We start from the raw sequence: 22,666 nt of genomic DNA on the forward strand, positions 1-22,666 counted from the left end.
CAATGCTAGGCCCTGTGCCTAGACAACTATCTGGCACACAGTATGTGCTTGGCAAATATTTGCTCATTTGAACCTGCAATGAAAGACTAATTCCTTGCAGGTTAATCATATAAACTTGCTCATATAAACTCAGAGAATCATTTATAATAATAATCCCTTATATACCTGGAGAAAATGTGTATTTTTCAACGTGCTTTCACATTTAAATGAGCCCATTTGCTCCAAGGTAGACATAGCAGAAATTATTAGTCTGTTTTAACAGATACAGGAAACAGAGTCTCTGAGGAGTTAAAAATCAAGGTCCCTTTACTTGTATGTAGCAGAGCTACATGTTTTTTGACACTCCAATACCATTTTGACTATTCCATGTTGCTTCTTCAGGTTTGCTTTCACATCTAGGTATAGCAGGTTCATTCAGGAAATTCATCTAATATTCACAATGAATAGGTAGATCATACACTTGTGCTCAAATGATTTTGTCCCTTTAAAAATCCACTGTTAAAGGTATTTCTACTTCTGATTCGGTACAGTCTGCAGAATATCACCATTCTTGATTATTACAAGGCCTGTTATTTCTCTCAGAGAGGAAGGTTACCATCTGTTGTGTTCTAGAACAAGGGATACAACACTTTTGAGACATCACTTCCTGTATAGACCAGAGCCAGGTGCTTTTATAAGTAGGTGTTGGAAAAGAAACAAACAACCTCTTGTCCTTGGCGTGACCTCACTGGAGAGGGGTTGACACAGTGGCTTTCTTCAAGATCAAATGCCAGAGAGGTACCTATAAATATTTTTATTGCATCCTCTCACCAAAAACACTTTGGTATAGAGTTCACCTGGGTTTTAGCTACTAGGATGATTTCTGATCCTAATCAAAGCATTGCAGAAACCAAAGACAACCTATAGATACGTTATCTATCTTCTTTGGATTTCAGTTTCCATTAAGAGCTCAAAGTATTGGCTCAGAAAAGGACCCAAACCAAAGTCCTACATCAGGGGTCACAAACTCAAATGCCTACCAGATGCCAGGCAAATAAAGCAAAGCCTACTGTAAGAAAACAAGGAGTAATAGAGTCTGTCATAAACTACAATAAATTAACACTTGCTTCTCAACTCCAACCACCAGTTGCTTTGAGGGGAGTGTGAGCTAAGAGTCAACAGATCTTTTTTTTTTTTTTTCATTTTTAAAACTGGAAATCCATTTTTAAATTGTGAAGTTTGGTTTTAAAAAGCTACTAATTCAGGGGCGCCTGGGTGGCTCAGTCGGTTAAGCGTCCGACTTTAGCTCAGGTCATGATCTCAGGGTCCATGAGTTCGCGCCCCCCGTCGGGCTCTGTGCTGACAGCCTGGAGCCTGCTTCAGATTCTGTGTCTCCCTCTCTCTTTGACCCTCCCCCGTTCATGCTCTCTGTCTCAAAAATAAACAAACATTAAAAAAAAAAAAAAAAGCTACTAATTCAAACTTATAAACCTGTTGCAAGCCTTGGGTAGCCTGCTAGAGTTTGACTTTTCTTTATGGAATAGGTCTCCTGTGTCATATAAAAGAATTATAGCAAAGGTGTCACTTTCAAGTCAAATGTGGGGTGAGATTTATGCCTCTCCGTGAATGTGTATAGTGTTGGGAGAAGTGGACAAACTCCATGAGTTAATAGGAAAGTGCCCTAGATAGGGATTTGGGGATCTATTTCATAAGGTAACTGAATAAATGTGTCCCACTTTGGGAAGTATTTGGTGGGGGATAAAGATCCCTTTTGTTAGGCATCTGGGTAAATAGATCTTCTCTGGAATGTCTTGGAAACCCTAAGTATACTCAAATACGAGAAGGGAGCAGTAAGCTTGAAGAGTATCGGGAGAACAGTTTACAAGAGGAAGATGGACAGGTAAAACTGCGAAGTACAGAGCTGTACGAATGTCGGTAGTATGTGGGTACAATCTCTTCTGTGTTGGGAGGGAGAAGGCAATAACCTCTCCTACGGCGCCACCTTCGGGCGCTTCTTGCTCACCATTGCTGCGCCGCCGTCAACTCCAGCAGCCTCCATCTTAACGCTTTCTGCGCAGGCGCCCTAGAGCCCCAGGGTCCAGCCTAGAGCAGAGCCCCGCCCCTGCCCACACCCCTCTCCTCTGGAGCCAGCCAACCGCCCCTCCCCACCAGTGTTTCTCGAAGGGGTCCTGGAGTAGTTGGCTTGTCTTTACGTACTCGAGTGCTCTCTGTGCAGGCTGCTGGGCAACAGAGAAGAAATACTCAGAGCCTGCCTTTGGGCAGATCACAGTCTTATGAGGGAAGACAGACAAATTGTAACTAATTAAAGTGTTGTGTGAAGGGGTTCAGGTTGGTTGGGTTCTAAAGGCTGCTAGTAAGTATCAAAACCTAGAAGACAGTGGAAAAGGCTGCAGGCCATTCTAGCAAGGGGGAACTCAATGTGCAAAGAAAGGCACAGAGAGGTAGAGGAGTGCACAGTGTGGTGAGGGTGAGGAGGGGTGGGGGAGGGGGAAACCGCAGGGACTTGCGGTTTAGAATAGCTACAGGATGGTGGGCGGTGTCTGCACTGTCCTGGAGGGTCTTACAATTTTTCAGCCTGAGGGCTGTGATAGATAACTAAACAGCTTTAACAGGAGAGACTTACCAGAGTAGGTGAAGAGGGCAGGGGCAGCATGGAGGCAGGTGATAATCACAGTAATCCAGACAAGAGGAACTAAAGGCCACTACTCCACTTGTGGTACTGGGAAATGAGGTGAGACAGTGGATTCAACAGGCAAGTTTGAGGCAGAAATGATAGAGGGCAACTGGTTTGGGGAAAGAGAAGGAGGAAGTTTAAAAATGACTGGGGAACTGAACTGCAAGGGTTTATTTAGCAAGCAAATGGAAATGAGCTGGAAGACTGGAGTTAATCTGTCCTGTGCTCCCATTCAGCCCCCACCCCACAAGGGCTGAGAGACTAGGTGAGCGCTTTTCTTGCATAAGCTTCTGATTTCCAGACCAGGAGATCTCACTTATACCTTGTTTTCTCCCATATAGGAGACTTCTACTCCAGCTTTTCTTCTGGAATTTTCCCAAATGAAAGGCCAATGTGCACTCCTAGGCCTACTCCTCTGTCCTGTACTGGCAGCCTCAGCCCTCTACCAATCTCCAGAGGCACACATCTCCCCAGAAGACCCTTACCTTGTCTTCACAACATGGACTAGTTTTCACTAGCGTATGTCATCTGCTACTCTTCTGGACCTTTTGCAGGGAGCTGATGCCCTGAATCCCATGACTCTGTTAACTGGATTGGTGGTCTCAGGTCCAGGCCAAGATGCTAGCCCATTACCTGCTTTACTGCGTGGTGCTTATCCAAAACTCCTTTAGGTCCCACCACTTGTGAGGTGGTGAGGAGGGAGGAGGCAGCGAAGGGCCAGGGGTACAAAATCTACCATTATACAGGATAGTCATTTCTACAGTTTTCCACACTTTAGCAGAATTACCAGACCCCAAAGGCTGCTATAAGATAATTTATTACACACTAGCCAAAAATGTCCTGTAACAATGGCACATACAATAATTAACAACAGCAAAGATGCTTAGTTTCTTGTTTCATGTAACGGCCAGCACAGCTATGGATAACACAGAGTCCTCAGGAGGTCCAGGAGGCTGCTACCAAGGGTATCCAAGAACCGTGTCACATCTCTGATGAAGGGTCTGAGAAGTCCATATGATCTCCTGAAAGAGTTCATCTCTGACCTCCCAGGAAATGTTGAAGCCCCCTCCATCCAGCCTGTACAGAGGAATCATAGTCCAAGTTCCCTCTGTAGGGTTGAACATCTGTGAGGGGAACAGCATCTGACCTAGATGAAAGGGAGTGAGGACAAAGACTAGATTCTTTCTGCAAAGGGGAGGACAAACAGAAGGCAGTGGCCATAGGTGAAGAGGACTCTTTCTAGACTGGTTTCTACAATTTTTGGCTTTGTTCAGGGCCTACCCAAGAAGAAAATACAGCCCTCTCTCCTGGATCCTTCAACTAGGCCTCAGGTGCATACACAAAGGAATAGCCGCTCATGTCTTGAAACATCACTGCTCCCTTTCCTATAGGAGTGAGGGAGGGGGACTCTTGGGCAGGTAGCCTGTGGTGCTTGGGTTCCAAAGAATATTCCTGCTCAGGGCTCTGAAGTTATCATGTGAACCTCATTCTACTCATGACATATAATTTGGAGAAAAGGATTAGCACAGGTCATTTCTAGAAGGTATCTTGTTCAGTTTCAAAGCCTTGTTTTCACAAAACCAGTGGATCCTGGTTTTAGACTGCTTGAGGGACAGTCTAAATTCTAATTTGTATGTTCCTGCCCTGGCATACTCCAATCCAGACTATAGGGCTCAGTGACAACTGTAGGCTCAACTGACTAGCTAACCAGGCACATGCTCCAGGCTCTCTAATGGTTCAACAAGAACCAGTGCTCTTCTAATGGTTTATATGTATGGGTCTAACTGAATAAGGTGTGGCATGGAGAGGGGTAGAGATGGGATAGGGGGTGAAGGGGTGTCTACCAACAATAATGGCTGACACTCTCAGAAATGTCTGTTCTACCTCCCTATGCAGTAACCCTGACAGCCCAGCTCCTAGCACCACAGATGTGCTGGTCAGGGACTCCTGAGCCTTTCTGAGAAAATATTCTCACCACCCCAAATTTTTCCTTAAACTGAAGGAGTCAGCCTCTTGACTATGAGGACCCTAAGCTGGATATATAGTAATTCTCACTGGCCCTGATTTGTGAAACTGATGCCATCCAGTTGGCACAGGAACCTGGGTGCTCAGCTCCCCTCTTCCATGGAACGAGACTCCGATTTGAGCTTCACAAACTCCCGAGCCACTTCGTCATTGCTCCTCTGAGACAGAATCCGGAGAATAGTCATGCCTGTCTCGTCCATGTGGATCTTCCGGCCCAAGGGGCACCAGCAAGCACAGCTTCCCTTGGCTGCCACATCCCTCAGAGGCATCACAGCCAGCCCCAGAACACGATCCTCCCGGGCAAAGCAGTAATCCTTCACACATATTTGCAACTCATAGGCTTCTGGCCCCTCTTCATTTCCCAGGAGGCTGTGAGCATAGGATGGGTGGAGGGAGGAGGCCAGAGCTGAAAGAGCCTTCAACTGAATTTTCCCCAGCCACCATCCAATCCATCCCTCTTCTCCCCTCTCAAGTCTTACCCCCCAGCTCACCCCCATCCCAGAGTCCTGCAGGTTCCCCACCCTGTAACTCACAAGTGGAATGTCTCATTATACTTGGGAGCCCAGTTGTTGCTCTTCGACTTGGTTGTGAACTTCCTCTTCTTATCACTTTGGTGTGGGCCAACCATGGTCACTTCCACAAAGGGCCGGAACATACCTGCTGTCTGCCACTTGAGGTCATTGGCAGCCACCACTGCCCAAACAAGAGAAGCCTGTGAGGGATCCTACCAAGTGTTCCCAATTCTTGAGCCCTAGGTGGCATTCCCCTTGGAGGAAGGCTAAGTTAGAGGACCGGGATAAGCAGCCCCTGTCTTCAACTGATGAGGCCACTGCATAAGAAAAGGTTTGAGACCTGTAAGTCTGTGCCACTCACCTTTCACTGTGACCTTGTGCTCCCCAGTTCCAGGATGTGTAAACAAATCCACCTGAATAGAGATTTCTCCCACAGGATCATCCACACCAGACCCTGAAGGACAGATGGACAGTTGATCCCTCATTGGAGAACTCTAAGACATCAGGCCTAATTATCCCAGGTGAAATTGAGGAGATAGGAAGCCCACTTTACACCCTAGAGCATGAAGCAATCACCTAAAATAGCCATGGGGAAGTAAGCAATGGGAGAAGGGAAAGGAAAGGGATAAAGAATGAGGCTGCATATTAAGGTACATTAGGCTAACAACATTTTAGGTGTAATGTCTTCCAAAAGTGCACAAGGAATCTGTCAGTTTCCCCAAACCTCTCCTATCTCCTAGGATGAAGAATTTTTCATTGAAAGGTACTGGAGGACAGTACTGCCACCCTCTATCTTTGTCTGGGAACTAAGTCCACCCTGTGGTGTCTCAATGGAACAATGTGGGTCCCTTCAAGCCAAAAGCAGCACCCTCCCACCTACCTTCAGAATCCTGAAGGTCACTGCTTGGGAGGCTGCCTTGCTCAGACTCTGTCCTACTCAAAACCTGGACCCCTCTACAAGCAACTTCCCAGACCCAATCTCTAGCCAGTCTGTAGGCTCCCCTAAGCAGACATCTCACCAGAGATAAAACTTCTGCACCCCAGATAAAACTTCTTTATCCTAAGGTGGAAGGATGGGGGAATCCCAAGGACAGAACCATTATTAACCCCATCTCGGACTGTATTAATACATCACTCATCTCTGATACTTGGGATGGAGCTTCTGAACTTTGACACATGGCTCCCCTACAGCCAGCCTAAGAAGCTCATTCTAGTTCACAGGGGACAGGTGTTAGCCTATGTTAGATTCATGTGTGCAAGGTGTACAACATAAACATACCCTTTTCCGGCCGAATGTCCTCATTAGCAGTGAACCTAATACCTTTCCCATCATGCACTGAGTGAGGAAAGGCAAGTCAAGAGGTAGTAGCAGCAGTAGGATAGAAAAGAAGAACCAGTTAGAGGTCTAAGGAGTTAAGAGCCATTCAAAGCAACTCTACACATTTTCTGGGGGAGTACAGAGATGAGGTGGAGAGGGAAATCAAACAGTTGAAGTCAGTGCCTGAATGCTCCAAATTAGACTTCATGGGTCAAGGATCAATGTAATCATGGGGAAAAGCAGAATATACATAGAGAAGGTATCTGAAATCAGCAGGGCAGGAAAGAGAGACATTGTAGGCTCTAATTTCTTGGCCTTAAATAATAAAGCAACGGGTATAAAAGGTACACACATCCATCTCGATCCTCCCCCTGCAGTCCCCACCTCTGCTCTTACCTCATATGTGCCCATTTTAGCCTTTCTTCATCTTTACATCTAGCCTAAAACTCAGTATTTCTAAAAAGCCTTTTTGGATTAACTCAGATACTTCCCTGATGTTACAGGCCTTTCCATGTACAACTCTGTAAAAGATCTCCCTGTCCCCTTGAACAAGGCTCATAACTTCTTTCCTCCCTTTTCTTCCTATCCTGGACTTAAAATAAGAACAGATGTGGAAAATGGAGCAGTACTGCAGGTCCTTTGTATCTTTTCACCTTCTATTAACTCTAGTCCAATGACTTGGATCCCACTTCCCCTCCAGGTCAGCTCTGTGCTCTGGATGAAAGGCTCAGTAAGGCCTAAGTCCTCCCATTCCCTCCATCAGGTTCTCTCCTCCAGGCAGCACACCTAAATTTCCCAGAACAAGCAATAACAAATGTGCCTGAAAGTCTTTCCTGGGAGGGCCTGGCTCCTGGGTCAGGGTCAGAATTTCAGTCTGAACCATATCTATGTAGATGTGTTTTGTTATAGAGAGGCCTGCCTGGAGGCAGGGAGGGGTTCTGAGGACTAGAAGACACTGGGAGAAAACCAGCTGCCTAGTCCCTGTGCATTAGCATCACCCATGAGGCTGGATGGAGCATCATTTATGCACAGAGATCCATTATGCCCATGATCCACACCCTCCTTTCAACTGCTCCCATGGTTTGCCTCTCCTAGTTGTTGGGTTTTTTTTTTCCCCCTCTCATCCACACTAGACAATCTATAAAGTCTTTTTTTGCTTCCTCCCCCCCGGACAGTTTCCAACAAGGCTCCCAAAACTATGAGTCTTCATGAGTGTTTCAACAACTTATTCTCAAGGCTTTCCGACAAATATTTCCTAACAGGGTACGCTCTTTGAGCCGAATGAACATGTGCTAGCCAGGCAATGTCTGGGAAAAGAATTGCAGGCCCATTTACCAGGTCCCTGTGATTCTCCTGTCCAGTATGGGTACAGTGTGGAAGTGAGTATTGGGGTCCCTCAAGAAATCCTGGGGTCTGAGTTTGACAGGCTCTCTTAAGAAGTACCTGGATCCTCCTTAAGGGCTGGAAATTTTTGACTCCCTAGAGGCAGAAGTGTATCAAGGAGGGGAAGATAGGGACCTAAAGCCCTTAGGTCTTACCCTGGGCAGTCTGTGAGCGAACAAAGGTTTTGATAAGCGTGTCTGTGGTCTGTGTGTACAGAGATAGGGCATAACGTAGGGACTGTAGATCTGGGCTCTTCTCCAGGAAAGTTTTCTTCAGCCCATTACCTCCCGCGTGAAAGTATTGCTGAAAGACAAAAGAATACCTGCTACAGCCCCATCCCCTTACACGGAGGCAGCTTTCCACACTGTCCTCAGAGAAATCACATCTGAGCAGAAGCTCAATGAAGATGCCAAAAAAGGATGATGAGGACAATAAGCCATTAAATAAATAACAAGATGAGGAATACCATGTAGAGTCAGAATCTCTCAGGTGAAGTGTATTAGTTGGGTAGGAGCAGTAAGGGATGACCACATTCCTGGATGTGAACTTTGAAGTATGGATCTATCTAGACAGGCAAAGATCTGGAATAGAGCATTTTAGGCAGAGAGAGTAGCAAAGTACTTTTTTATCCCTCCGAACCCTTAAAGAACGTTATACTTATGGCATACCTCTCCCAAATGCCCTGCATCACACTTCATATGTACCTGCCTTATTACAGCTTTACCAAATTATAAGCATCTTAAAGCTAGGAACTATATCTGATTCTCTCTGTATCCTTCATAGTGCATAGTACCCTGTGCATAGGTTTCCCAGTTGAATGAATCAATGGGTACCATGAAAAAAAAAATCCTCTGGAAACCCAAATGAATGTATACGTAAGTGGAAGTGGGAACTTTCAGCCAGATGTGGGGTATTAGGATCTGGAAGATTAATTCCCAGTGGAAAATATTCAGGAATGGCAATGAAGAACTAAGTGAACTGAACTGTACTCAAAACCCAGGAATAAGTGCTCTGGGTCCATGGTAAGTCATCTGAGACCATACAGAATGGTCTGCTCCCAAGACCATTTTGGTTGCTCCCAAGCAGGAATATCAACATAGCAAAGAAAGAAACAGACATAAAAATCACTCCCTTCTGGATGTGGGGTGGCAAGAGCCCAAAGAACATCTAGTCTGACAGAGTAGAATGCCAATGCCAAGAGGTAGTATGACTGAGGTGGGGTAGTATAACTGTCTGGAGAAGGGGAAGGCTCCACCTTGATGGTGTCCAGAGCGAGGTCAAGGATGGCACACTGCTTCGGAGTAAGACTCCGTGTTTCCTCTCGAACCATGTGGTCCTGAAACCCCAGAGAAAGCAACAGCATCAGGACAACTTGGGGCTGTCATGAAAGTCTTTCTCCCACCTGCCAGCCCACAGTACATGTTCCTCTCATTCCCTTCCTCTTTAGTCTCCAAAGCTCACATTTCCTTCTTCCTGGCTCCCACTCATCCCCCAGCCTCAGAAGACTCCATCCATCCACAGTACCTTGAGTTTGGAAAGATTGCTCAGCTCCTTGGCAGCAGTGAAGATCAGCTGGGTGCCCTGGGCAGAAAAGAGATCAGTCAAAAGCAGAGGACTCCAAACTCGATCAGGAAGTGTGGAGCAAGATAGGGGAGACAGCAGGAGGAAGTGGAAGGGGAGTGTCCTTACCGTCTGGTCAGTGAGTGGGGGCAGAACAATCATCCTTTCCATTGTGTTCATTACCACCCGCCAGAGCTCCTTCAGTACACGCTTCAGGACTGTCTTCTCACACACAGTGGCAAAGAGTGTGAGGCTGTAGACCCACATAACAGGTAAGACTGAGAGTTTGAGAGACACCCCTCCCCGAGAGGCTTTTCGGATCGCCTCTGCCTTGCTTGTCCCAAAGGACAGTCCTGAGTGCTGTACTCACTTGCCATCCAGGAAGTCCATGAGAGGCCGGAGCACACTATCTGCATCCTGAGCCACTGAGGCCCTGGCGCTGGGGGATGCATTCCCTGGGCCCCGCACCTGGCCCAGGATGTCAGCCATTTGTCGAACACACTCATCAATCCGCACCTGAAAACTATACATGTGCCCACAGTGCAGCCCTCCCCTCCCCAAACACACATTGACCTTGGAGCAACACCAGCTATTCCGTCCCACTCCAGCACACTCTGGTGCAGCTCCAGCAGGGACAGCCAACAGGAGAAGTGGGAAGATCCACACACCTACAGCTGGATGGATAGGTGTGGGGCAGGAGTTCTGGGATTGGCCAGGGACCAGATCTTGCTCCGTGGGCTATGTGTTTTGGGGCCACTTACCTGTTTCCAAATACCAGGCTGAGCTCATCCAGAACCGTATTCAGTTTCACCTGCAGCTCTTTCAAACTGTCTGCAGCTTCAGGATCCAACTGTATCCATAGAAGGTGTGTTTGGCTAAGCTGATTTTCATACCCTTTTCCTCCCTCCTGTGCCCCTAACTCCACCCTCATAGAGCCTTTATCCCAATTCCTACTCAAATCCCTCAGCTTAAAGCAGCCCAGATCCTAAGCTAAATTCCTGGCCTATACCTGGTGAGGAGAGGGTAGAGATCTATGGCCAGAACGCTCAGGAACAAAGGTGAAGTGCAGCAACCCCACACCCCGAGACCTACCTCCTTGCCTCCCATGGCCTCAAACATTTTCTCCAGCTGGACTCTCAGTTGCTGCATGTTGTTCATCAGGACGCAGGGCTTTGGGGACAGATGGAGGTGTTGAGTCTTGACTGCTTTCAGCACAGGACCTATCAGCCTAGGGTACCTCTCTCATACTACTCCAAAAGCCACAGGGAATTTACAACACATAACCAAATACCGCTCTTCCTTCCTAATCACTGAGATGTGGAACCAATTCAGATAATTCTCCTTGAATGAAGACCAGAAGCAAATGTTTGTGTTTTTAAACCAGGTGGTGGGCCTCAGGTATTCATGGCATCATCCTTTATTAACTTTCTGTCTGAAGAGATTTTTTGCTGTGGCTGTTGTTGTTGTTAAAAAAGAAAGACTAAGTAAAGATCTAGCTTAGTAGAAGATAAAGTACCAAATAGAGGCTCAGAGGAATTCCTAGTCAAGTTCTTCTCTTATGTGGCATAATCTCAAGCAAAGCCCTACTAGGAACCAAAAGTCAGGAGTATCATCCCCACCCTCAGCTCTGAGGATAGCCTTAAAAGCAAGGAGGATTCAAATGTCTTCCATTCTCTTCTCTAGGGTCCCAGGGCCTGACCCTCACCATTTTCTCCTTTTTGCAATAATCTGGGAAGCTCTTTGATAAGATGTCTGCATACTGCATCAGCACCTTCCCGATGGTCTGAAAAAAGAGGAGAAAAGGAAAGGAGAGGGAACCCTTAGCTCTCCCCACAGGGATCTTGCCTGAGGTCATATCCCTCATCCCAGAACAGTAACAAAAGGAAGGTAGAAGGGAATCTCACAATAAGGGGACAAAGCTTCCTCTCAACCCCAGAACAGCACCAAGACAAACCCCCAGTGTGCCCCAGACACAAGCAAATGAGAAGGGGGTAATGCCAGAGTTCCCCTGAAGGACATCACAGAGAGGAACTGTGCTTGGGCCTGTGACAAGGCCATGAGCCTGGTAGTGGCAAATGGAAAGGAGAAGGGAGAGTCATGGTCACCTTAGCAAATCTCCTCATGTAGTGGGCTAGGATGTTGGGGTCTGGGCATTCCAGCTTCCGGATGATCTCAAAGCTCTGGTTGAGCTGTGTGAAGACGTCCACCACAGAGCAAGAAAAGAGCGCATGCTCTGATGTCTGCTGGAACTAAGGAAGGCCAACAACAGGATCATCATCTTCAGCCACTACCTTTTCCCAAGTGTGCAGGGCTCAAAAGGACTCTGCCCAGCAGGAGTGGCTCTTTGGCCCTCAAAAGCCCTCCCTATGAATTCCACAGGGCAAGGAACTAAAGCCCTGGAACTTTTGCTGATAGCTAATTGCTGGGAGACCTGGCCTGACCCATGGTGCAGTCCAAGCTTCCAACTTACCCCATCCTTCTTATCTCGTTCCAGGGCCCCACGTAGGAATTCCAGGGACACATCTTCATTCTCATCCAGCCACTGCAGGACAAACTGCTCAAACCACCTGCAGCCAGGCAGGAGAATTGGGGGTTGGAGCAAGTGGTTGGCAAATGCTATGTGCCTAACAGCTACCCCAGACTCGGGTCTTCTGGAAAGTAGGGCATGGTTTGATGCTTTTCTCTTTTTACAACAGAGCCCAGAACTGGCAGTCTCAAGACTGGCTTACTGAACTGAATTGAAGACAATAGTCCTGCCCACCCCTAAAATGGAGGGGCCCCCTTCCCTTCCCTCTGTAGTGCCCGCATGATGACTCACACTGGGTACTCAGGCACCTGCCCCTGGAGGGCAGGCAGATCTCGCACGTATTCATTGTGGAGCCACTTCACCTTGAAGTGTAGGTTCATGTAGTCAGCACTCTTACACAGCCGGTCTTTCTCATGCTCTAGTGGTGGGGAAGGAGGCTGGGGTCAGGTCCCAGCAGTAGGAGCCATGGTTCCTGAACTTTCCCAAAGCAGCAGATCCGGTCGGGCCGCTCTATCAGATGTCTTAGAACAAGGGTGACGCCCAATCACTTCCTTACAACCATTTCCCCCAACCAGTACTCTGCTCTCCAAGAGCCTGGCCTAAATCTTCCTTTAGAGACTAAGCCAGACTCCCAGATAAGGCCTATAGTCTTCTAGCTGCTTTAGCTTTTGGAAGTGTCAACTGAGTAAATGGCCCCTGGTAAAGAAGGCCAGAGGGTGCTAATGTTGATTAGTGAGGAGACTGCCCAGGACTAGAGCAGTATGGAGGTTCCCTAGGACTTCACTGATCCTAATAGCTGGGCCATTCCCTCAGATGGGCTTAGATGCAGAGATGAATAGCTATACATGGTATGAATGGGTCATTGACAACTACACAGAGACAGGGAAAACCAAATTGGGCCCACTTTGATAGAAAGAGCAGCTGAACAGCCAGAGTATAACAGCATCTTGAAGTAAACTGAAGGGCCCCGGAGCACAGCTGAGAGACTGAGAAAATGAACTCTCAAAGAAGTATGCAAATAAGAAGAGTCAGTTTGGAAACCGTGGAAACACAACCAGATGAAAGGGCTATCATGATGCAGAAAATGGGATGCTTATTATGGACTTTTAAGGTCATCTAGCTGGATCTCCAGAGTCTTCTGGAAAATCCAGGACAAACATCTCCCATAGCTTGCCCAGAATGTCTGGAGCACTGGCAACAACCACAGGTTCTCTTCATCCACCCCCTTTATAGATAAAGCATTAATCTGAATAATAAAAGCCTTATATATAACATAATGGTAAAAACAGGCAACTGGGTAAGAGTACTGAGCAATAGAGAAAAAAAAGGGCTCAGGGTCCTTGTGAACTCTACTGCTCAACTTTGAGTTGCTATGGGTGATGCTCTTCCATGTCAAGGCAGAAATCCAGTCTGGGGCAGTTGGCGCTTGTGAATTACTACAACACACACTCAAGGAAGAAATGGGAAGCTGGGATTCAGTCTCAAAAGGCCCCCAGTCCCAGGAAATTTCATCTCCTGCTACAGCAGGTAGCACCACCTCCAGGACATCAGAGAGACTTCTCAGGGCTTGTCCCTTTGCTTTCCACCCACACTCTGCTGTCCTTAAACCAGTCCATGAACCTGGAAACATCAAAAGGCACCAGGAAGAGGGCTCTGCTTCCTTTATGTTCAGTAACCCACTAGAAGTGGAGGCAGAGCTGCTCCATCACTCCAAACCTCCCGAATTGCTTTCTTATAGAGACCAAGGTACTATATTTATTTAACTACCACTTTCTCTGTCAACCCATTATCTGTACTCTGGTCCCAAATCCCAATTTTTATATTAACTTCTGTGATATGAAAACAGGATGACTGGTAAAATGCTGGTTGCGCTTTATTCTAACAAGTCCCACGGAGTCCTGCTCCAATAAAGTTGCTCGAGGTTGTTGCTGGGAGGTAGAAGTATGGGGGTGGTTAATCTTTCAAAATGGACAATCAAGTCTCTAAACCTTCTCCTGCCCCTGATTTCCACATTCCTCTCTCCATTCATTCATCTTTCATCTTTGAAGAGTTCTTTCAACCTCATGATTTCACTTATCCAGCTTGCTGGTATCTCCCCCAAATCTCTCTTTGGTTCTGATAATGTCTGCATAAGGCTTTGATGGAACATCTCACTTTGCCAGGATTTAACTCTAGCCCCCATCTTTCAGCATCTAAAATCTCTGGCTGAACTTTAACAGAGTATACATACTAATCATAGCCTCTTGTTCAATGCTGAGCTTCATCCTCAAGTCTTCCTTCCTCCTCTTGATTCACATCCAGTTAAATCACCAGTGCCTGCTGATTTTACCTCCAAAATTTCTCTGGAATCTAACCATTTCTTTTACACAGTCACTTGCCTAGGTCTTGTTACCACCATTTCTGACCTGGATTACTACAATAGCCTCCAACTTGGTCCTTCCTCCTCCAATACAATTTCTTTCTTTTCTTTTTAAAAAATTTTAAATGTTTATTTAAATTTAACAAATTTTAAACTTTGTAGTTGTTTATTTATTTTTGAGAGAGAGCGGGAATGTGAGCAGGAGAAGGAGACACAGAATACAAAACAGGCTCCAGGCTCTGAGCTGTCAGCACAGAGCCCCAAGCAGGGCTCAAACCCACAAAGGGCAAGATCATGACCTGAGCCCAAGTCAGAGACTCAACCTCAACCGACTAAGTCCCCCAAGCGCCCCTCCTCCAACCCATTTTCCATACAACAGCCAGCGTGAGTGGCCTTTCTACCTTATAAATCTGATCATGTGAACCCCTTAACAAAGGATTGCTATTCACTGGCTCCAAACTGCCTTAGGATAAGTCCAAAAGCTTAAACATGGCTTACCACCTCCTTTATGACCTGGCTCTGTCCTACTTTTCTATCTTGATGTCCTATTTATCTCTTCCCCTACACTCTAACGTGCTAGTCACACCGAACTACTCCTTTCAGTTTCCCAAACATGACAGCTTTCTAGACCACACATCTCTGAACATACTGTATCCTCTTCCTAAAATGTTCTGTGTCTCCCTTTCCCATCACTACTACCTCCCCTCCCCACTGGCTAAGTCCTACCATCCTTCAGGTTTCAGTTTGTGTATCACCTCCTCCAGGAAGCCTTCCTAGATCCTTTTCTCAGGTTCTCCTAGAAGTCTTCCTGGGTGTGGATTACACTGCTCTCCTCTCAGCACCCTATGCTTATTCCCTTCGTGGCTCTTAGAACTTTAAACCATAACTGCCAATTTTTATGTCTGTTGTCTAGAATAGTATGTGAGCTTCTCAAAGGGCTGGGCTTATGCCTCATTCATCTCTTTGGGGTTCCAACAATTAGCACAGTGCCGAGCACAAAGAAAATACTCAATAAGCATTTGGTTAACGGGCTGGGGATCTATTGCAAAGGGGCAAGAAGAAACTTTCTGTTCTATATTTTAATTGGGGTAGTGGTTATACAGGTGTGTTTATTTGTCAAAACTAATCAAATTATGCTCTTAAAGGGTTTTTTATTTTATGTATGTAAACTATACATTTGCATGTATAATGTAAATGTATAAGGGTGGAAGGGCGCCTGGGTGGCTCAGTTGGTTAAGCATCCGACTGTTAATTTCGGGTCAGGTCATGATCTCATGGTTTGTGGAATCAAGCCCTGAGTTGGGAATTCTCGCTCTTGAGATTCTCTCTCTCCCGCTCTTTCTGCACCTCCTCCACTCAGGTGCATGTGTGCACGCACCCTCTCTAATAAAATTTTTAAAAATGGGTGAATGGTAGCATTTTCACAGTCAGAGTTAACACTATCCTTTTATCATCCAGGTCTCCAAACTCCTACCCTTCTCTTGCCCTCCACATTCTGACAATTATGAAGTCCTATTACAACCTCCTTCCAGGAGCTATCAAAATGCATTCTTCCCTCTTCAATTCTCTGCTCTAACCTCAGCCCCATCCCCTCAGCCCTAAATTATTACAATATTATCTGCAGTCCCTGCTTCTCGTCTCTCCTTGTTCCACCTGCCCCCATTTTCCACTAAGGTGAAATCTTATAAAAATACTACTTTGCTTACACTGCATCTCTGCTCATGAGCCTATAATGGTTTCTTACTGTCCTTAACAAGATTTATTCAGTGCTGAGTAAATGCCATGCAGTATGCTAAGTATATTAATATGTCTCCGTTTCTTTATCAGCTCAGTGAAATAGATGCTATTATCACTCCCATTTTATGGATGAGAAAATGTGAGCTCATAAAAACTGGTCTAAGAACACACTGCTGATTAGGTGGTGAAATTGAGATTTGAAACCAGGTCAACTTTCTTTCTTTTAGAGCAGTTCTCAATTCTTTTGTGTTTGTTGCAAACATTAGCAGAACTCCCCTTTAAAAAGAAGTCTTACCTAGAATCTCATATAAGATTGATAAAAAGCAGAATTGACTTAACTAGCACCGGGTAAAAAACCTGGAGCCCAGCACCCTTCTCCCCCTGCCCCAGTTTTCCCTTTTCACTTAGCTCCTAAGATACCTTTGTTTGAAAACCTCTGTCCTACCTCATACTATCTTTGTGAACCTGACTCGCTTTTCATAGGTATTTCTTTTTTTCCCCTCAAAACCCACCGGAGCTGGATTCTTTAAGAACTGGGACTATACTCACCCCCATCAGGCTTGCTAAGTGCTGCCTGGAGAGGGACAAGTGACTTCCTCACTGACATGAAAGGCTAAGGCCTGGGCTACCACCCCAGACTTGACCCAATGTGGGCAAGAGGCAGCCATTGCTCTGGGGCAGAATTCCAGAATGTGCATGTACAGACTGTGGCTGTCTCAAACTTAAACACTGATCTTCAAGGTTTCTTTCAACCTCAAAACTTACTGCTTTTAAACCTCAAAAGTTTAAGTCTGAGGGTTACCCACAGTCTGGCCACGCCACCAGAATAACAGATCCAGACTCTGCTTTGTCCTTGCCGCCAGGCTGCTCCCCTTTTTTTCTAAGTCAATTCACACAGACTGAGGATACAGACTAACATATATAAACAGATGGGAAAGGCAGCTTAATAAGTGAACACCGAAGGGTACAAATGGGAAGGCTGGACACAAGCAGACAGTGATATCTTTGTGGACCAAAGTAAGAAATAAGCTGAATGAACAAGATCAATAATAATTTGTCCATCACACTACTTTATAGGAGAAGCGAGGGAAGTATCATCTTTTTGGCTCTGTCACACCAATCCAAAATAGCTTTTAAGGAAAGCCAGGCTAGGCAGCCTCCGGTAAGAGAAAATAATCCTATCTGTGTATTTAAGGTTCTGTGATTCTTTAAAACTGTAAAGATAAACTTCATACGACCATTCATACCCCAAGGAGTGGGCCACTTGAGTATCCAGCATGGGAAGAGATGCTCTCTGGGCTGGGAAACGTCTTAAACAGGCACGTGTTCTAAAGCTGTAAAGGGGAGTCCACATCCACACAGCCATTTCCATTATTACCTTGGCTGAACCTTTGCCTACCCAAGGACTCCTGAGGCCTATGCCTAGAATCCCTCTAATTTCTCTGTACCATTCACCCAGAACCTATAGTTGTCTGGGAGAAGAAAGGGACAGTAAACAAGGTGGTTGGGCAAGGAGCCTATAGACCACTGCTTTGGGCACACCCTTACCCTCCAGTGCATATTTCATGTCTTGGGCAAAGAGCTGCCACATCACTTCTGCGCTGACTTTTCCCACATTCAACTCCTGAGGAAACCTGGATGATGGAAGAAGCCACAGTCAGAGAACAAAGCAAGAGCTATTTGATTTGACTGATTCCAAAGCTAACATGCCTAATCTCTTGGAGGTCAGATTGAAGAGAGGAGAAGCCTAGGAAACAGGGCTAGGTTCAATCTGGAGAAAAGGGACCCAGGAGCCAGTGGAAGGACAAGTGGGGGCAGAGAATTCCCTCAAGCAAGGTGGGCCCAGGGGAGAGGATGCCCAGAAGGCAGGGATTTGAGACCCAGAGAAGTGTTGAGTATAGAAGGCAGGCCCAGGCTAAAGAAGATGGAGGAGAAAGTGTGAGGGGGTGGACGTAGAAAGCCCACTTTATTCACAGTGGACAGACACATACACACATGGTCTCTGGATCCCCTGGGACTCCTACGGCAGCCATTCCCAGGGGCCTCTCACTCCAGGGAGGCTGGCTCAGTCTGGGCAGGGCCCCCCATTATGTTTCCACACCTGTCTCCAGAAACAGTTACTCAGACAGATACAAGGGACAGAGGGACAGACGGATGTACAGGAGGAAGAGGTGGCACTGCAAACACACAGAGATAGGAAAGAAAGAGGCTGTTAGACAGATGGACAAGCCAACCACCAACCACACAGGGCCAAGTGGGTTGATACGCACTGGTTCAGAACGAGTGTGTAGGAATTCTTATCTTCCTCTATGATTGACACAATGAGTGTGATGAGTTTGGGCCAAAAATCCAGGTTCCGAATGCTGGGTCCTTGTTCCTCTGGAGGTAGCTCCTGTTTCTTGTTGCAGGGGAGATGGTGAGAATCAGAGTAGAATGTGCAGAATGTCTCCAATCTTCCTCTTTCTCTTCCCTCCCCACACCCCTGTTCTAGAATCAGGTACCCTTCCTCTTCTAAGCCTGTCTTCCACAAGACTGCTCATGTTCTGTCAGAGGGGTGACTCTTGGGAGGTCCTTATACACAAAGAGTCCATCCCAGAGAACTTCTCCAGCTCCAGGGCACTGATGTGATAAGCTTGGTCAGTCTAAAGGACATAAGGATGCCTGTCCCCATTCTTCATTCTCTCAGTAGCTATGAGTATGGTGACTCTTTGGCCAAAGTAAGTTGCCCCTCCAGCCTTACTAAGTAGGTCTAGTTCAACGTGACCCCCTTTGGCAGTCTCCTCTGACACCTTCCCTACATCATCACATGCACGTATACATTACAAGCTCTGAGAAGCTCCTTTAAGTTCTGCAGGAGCTACTGAACAGACCTAGCATGAAAGTGGGTCTAACCTTCAGGGGGTTAAGGACTTCCCTTAACCTCATGAATGCTATTAGGAGGAAGAACTGTATCTAGGAAGCTCTTCTCCTAGCAGTATAAGAAAAGGTCTTGGGGAACCAAGAATACTCAATGGGGATAAGATACTCTCTTCAATAAATGCTGTTAGGATAAATGGATATTCACATGCAAAAGAATGAAACTGGACCCCTATCTTCTACCACTCAACAAGAGTTAACTCAAAATGGATTAAGGACTTAAATATAAGACTTGAAACCATAAAACTCCCAGAAAAAACATAAGGAAAAAGTTCCTTGACAATGGTCTTGGCAATGAATTTTTGGGTATGACACCAAAAGTACAAACATCAAAAGCAAAAATCAACAACTGGAGGGGTGCCTAGGTGGCTCAGTCAGTTAAGCATCTGATCTTGATTTTGGCTTAGATCATGATCTCAAGATTCATGAGAAAAGGGACCCAGGAACCAGTGGAAGGACTGGCTGCCAGCACAGAGGCTGCTTGGGATTCTTTCTGCCCCTCTCTCTCTGTGCCCCTCCCCCCACTTGCTCTCTTTCTCAAAATACACAAACTTTAAAAAGTATAAATATATATTTTTTTAAAAAATCAACAAATGGGACTACATCAAACTGAAATGTTCTGTAGAGCAAAAGAAACAAAATGCAACGGCAACCTATAGAATGAGAGAAAATATTTGTAAACCATATATCTGATATAGAATTAATACCCAAAATATAAAGAATTCATATAATTCATCAATAGCAAAAAAGCAATCTGATTAAAAATAGGTAGAAGACTTGAATAGGCACTTCTCCAAAGAAGACATACAAATGCCCAGCAAGTAGAAGAAGAAGTATTCAATATCACTAAACACCTCGGATGCAAATAAGAACTACAAAGAGATGTCACCTCATACCTGTTACAATGAATATCACCAAAAAGAGATAACAAATGCTGGCCAAGATATGGAGAAAAGGGAATCCTGGTGTACTGTTGGCAGGAATGTAAACTGGCATAGGCACTATGGAAAACCGTTTGGAGGTTCCTCAAAAAAGAAAAAAGAAAACTACTCTATGATCCAGCAATCCCACTTCTATGTATATATTCAAAGGAAATGAAATGACTATCTCAAAGAGATATCTGTACCTCCATGTTTATTGTAGCATCATTCACAATAGCCAAGACATGGAAACAAACTAAGTGTCCATCAGCGGATGAATAAAGAAAATGTGCGGGGTGCCTGGGTGGCTCAGTCAGTTAAGTGTCCAACTCTTGGTTTTGGCTGTCATTTTCCCACAGTTTTGTGAATTTGAGCCCCACATTGAGTCTCTGCTTGGGATTTCTGTCTCCCTCTCTCTCTGCCCCTTCCATCCTCGGGCTGTCTCTCTCTCTCAAAATAAATAAATTTTTTTAAAAGTTAAAAAAATGTGGTATGTAACTATAATGGATTATTACTCCGCCATAAAAAAGGAAATCCCAGGAGCACCTGGGTGGCTCAGTCAGTTGAGCATCTGACTTCAGCTCAGGTCATGATCTCACAGCTCATGAGTTCAAGCCCCACAGTGGCCTTTCTGCTGTCAGCGCGGAGCCCACTTCGGATCCTCTGTCCCCTTCTTTCTCTACTCTTCCCCTGCTTGCACGATCTCTCTCAGAAATAAACATTTAAAAAATTTAGAAAAAAAGTAAATCCTGTCATTTGCAACAACATGATGGATCTTGAGGACATTATGCTAAATAAGTCAGACAGAGAAAGACAAATACTATATAACCTCACTTATATGTAAAATCTAAAAACATCCAACCCATAGAAACAGAGTTAGAATAGTGTTTGGCAGGAGATGAGGGGTAGCGGAAATGGGGAGATGGTGGTCAATGGACACAAACTTTTAGTTAAGATGAGTAAGTTCTGGCGATCTAAGGTACATACAGCACGGTTGACTACAGCTAACAATACTGTACTACATGGAAAGATGCTATGAAGAGTAGAGCTTTAATGTTCTTACCATAACCACAACAAAAAAAATGATAATTATGTGAAGTGAAGGCCTGAGTTAAACATTTCATGATATACACTTGTATCAAATCATCACATTGCACATCTTAACCTACACAATGTTATACGTCAATTATATCCCAGTAAAGCTGGGGGACAAAAAAGGACTGGATTGGGAAGAAGTAAAGAAATACAATGGTGAATTTCAGGAAAGGAGAAGCAACTCTACATTCAGACCACAGACAGGACAGGTAGGGGTCACCACACAGAGGCTGGAATGGACATTTATCTTCCACTGGGACAAAAGCAAAGTTGAAACCACCCAAAAGAACAGGGATAGGACTTTTATGTGGGATGCCATATGTCATCACAGTCTCCACAATCCTTAATAAGGGTGCATTATCAGGAAGTTAATAGAAACCAGGACAGAACTCACAGAATATGTGGATTCTGCCTGCTTAATATCACTTAAATATATCTCTTCCTTGAACTCTTTCTGCCACTACCCTATCGGTATCATTCAAACATCTCCTAACTAGTCCTTCTTCCATGCAGCTGTTAGTGATCTTTCTGCAAGGAGAATCTCTTTGTGTGACTCCTCTGCCCTTCAATGACCTTCAGTCAAGGCCTTCAATAAATTTCAATTCCACAGTTTGACACAAAAGGCCTTCAGAATATGACGTCTCTCTCAACCCCACACCTCACCAATCCCTTGCAGCCATCACCACCCCACTACCACCACTTATTTAGTGGTTATTAGGTGCAAGACACCCTGCTAAGAACTCTACACGCATTGTCTCATTTAATCCTCATAACAACTCCACTGGGTAGAAATTATCACCTTCATTTTACAGAGGAGGAGACTGAAAGCAGTGACGTTATATGACTTGCCCAAGGTCATGTGGCTATAAACAGTAGAACCAAGATCTGATCCCAGAGAGTTGAACTCCAAAGCCTGACACTGTAACTACCCTAATTAAATTGCTTATATTTCTTCAAATTAACACACTCATTCACAATTCTGTGTCTCTAAACATTCTATTACCTCTATATGGTATCCTTCTCTTCCCCAACCCCTTTCATTAGCCAACTCCTACTCATCCCTCAAAATTCAGGTTGAGCTTTACCTTTTCTGAAAGGTTTTCCTTGATACCCCTGGTCTGATTAGATGCCTCTCTTCTGGATTCCCAGAACACCCTCTATGAACTTTGGTATAGATGTAATAGGCAACTACAACTACAATGAAATGCAGTAATAATAAATTTAAAAAACCCAATATATCCAGTAATTTGCACCCTCCCCCACCTTCACCAAACAATGAGCTTGCCAAAAACAGAGATGTGTCTTAATCAACTTTAAATCACTACATGTTCAGTTTGTTAAGGGAATAGATGGATGAATGAACCAATGACTGAAGGTGAATAGAAGGAAATAAAAAAAGATACCAATGGTTTACTTCAGTGTAAATAATGAATAATGAGAAAATGATAATGAAAAAAAGTAAAAAAAACAGCAAAACTCAAAGGCTAAATAAAGTGCCTGAATGGTTTATAAGCTCTCTTTCAAAAAAAAAAAAAAAAGTTTTTATTTATTTATTTTAGTCTTTATTTTTGAGAGGGAGAGAGAGCATGAGCAGGGGAGGAGCAGAGAGAGAAGGAGACACAGAATTCGAAGCAGGCTCC

At 45.2% G+C, this 22,666-nt stretch overlaps 2 protein-coding genes and 1 long non-coding RNA gene across 19 annotated transcripts in view; 1 reads left to right on the forward strand and 2 right to left on the reverse strand.

Annotated features, from left to right (window-relative positions):
* LOC106981277 (phospholipid-transporting ATPase FetA-like) overlaps window positions 1–2,059 on the reverse strand; it is a 96,346-nt gene extending 94,287 nt beyond the window's left edge. For 3 of the 4 annotated variants that reach the window (XM_053204963.1, XM_015079426.3, XM_053204964.1), the window contains exon 1: window positions 2,003–2,059. The gene's annotated coding sequence lies outside the window, so the exon portion shown is untranslated. The remainder of the gene's footprint in view (window positions 1–2,002) is intronic. The other variant, XM_053204962.1, reaches the window with a different exon arrangement.
* Window positions 1,628–3,556, forward strand: LOC113593668 (uncharacterized). Of its 2 annotated transcripts, none has more exons than XR_008291128.1 (2): window positions 1,628–2,294; window positions 3,016–3,556. It is a non-coding gene; the product is annotated as an uncharacterized LOC113593668 (long non-coding RNA). The 2 variants fall into 2 exon arrangements; XR_003413959.2 differs by lacking the exon at window positions 1,628–2,294 and adding an exon at window positions 2,303–2,939.
* The window catches only part of UNC13B (unc-13 homolog B), a 237,719-nt gene continuing 218,528 nt past the window's right edge, over window positions 3,476–22,666 (reverse strand). For 4 of the 13 annotated variants that reach the window (XM_053204950.1, XM_053204952.1, XM_053204954.1 and 1 more), the window contains 17 exons: window positions 18,366–18,493; window positions 17,644–17,729; window positions 12,291–12,417; window positions 11,943–12,039; window positions 11,578–11,721; window positions 11,178–11,255; window positions 10,565–10,642; window positions 10,234–10,322; window positions 9,843–9,995; window positions 9,602–9,725; window positions 9,437–9,493; window positions 9,168–9,248; window positions 8,068–8,215; window positions 6,491–6,547; window positions 5,573–5,665; window positions 5,233–5,392; window positions 3,561–5,068 (listed from right to left, as the gene is read on the reverse strand). In XM_053204950.1, the coding sequence (XP_053060925.1) occupies window positions 4,783–5,068; window positions 5,233–5,392; window positions 5,573–5,665; window positions 6,491–6,547; window positions 8,068–8,215; window positions 9,168–9,248; window positions 9,437–9,493; window positions 9,602–9,725; window positions 9,843–9,995; window positions 10,234–10,322; window positions 10,565–10,642; window positions 11,178–11,255; window positions 11,578–11,721; window positions 11,943–12,039; window positions 12,291–12,417; window positions 17,644–17,729; window positions 18,366–18,493 (1,986 nt within the window). In that variant the 3' untranslated portion in view covers window positions 3,561–4,782. Of the gene's footprint in view, window positions 5,069–5,232; window positions 5,393–5,572; window positions 5,666–6,490; window positions 6,548–8,067; window positions 8,216–9,167; window positions 9,249–9,436; window positions 9,494–9,601; window positions 9,726–9,842; window positions 9,996–10,233; window positions 10,323–10,564; window positions 10,643–11,177; window positions 11,256–11,577; window positions 11,722–11,942; window positions 12,040–12,290; window positions 12,418–17,643; window positions 17,730–18,365; window positions 18,494–22,666 lie in introns of those variants that run through there. The other 9 variants (XM_053204957.1, XM_027039368.2, XM_053204956.1 and 6 more) reach the window with 5 other exon arrangements.

The sequence above is a fragment of the Acinonyx jubatus genome, chromosome D4, assembly GCF_027475565.1.
Source record: "Acinonyx jubatus isolate Ajub_Pintada_27869175 chromosome D4, VMU_Ajub_asm_v1.0, whole genome shotgun sequence".
Lineage (NCBI taxonomy): Eukaryota > Metazoa > Chordata > Mammalia > Carnivora > Felidae > Acinonyx > Acinonyx jubatus.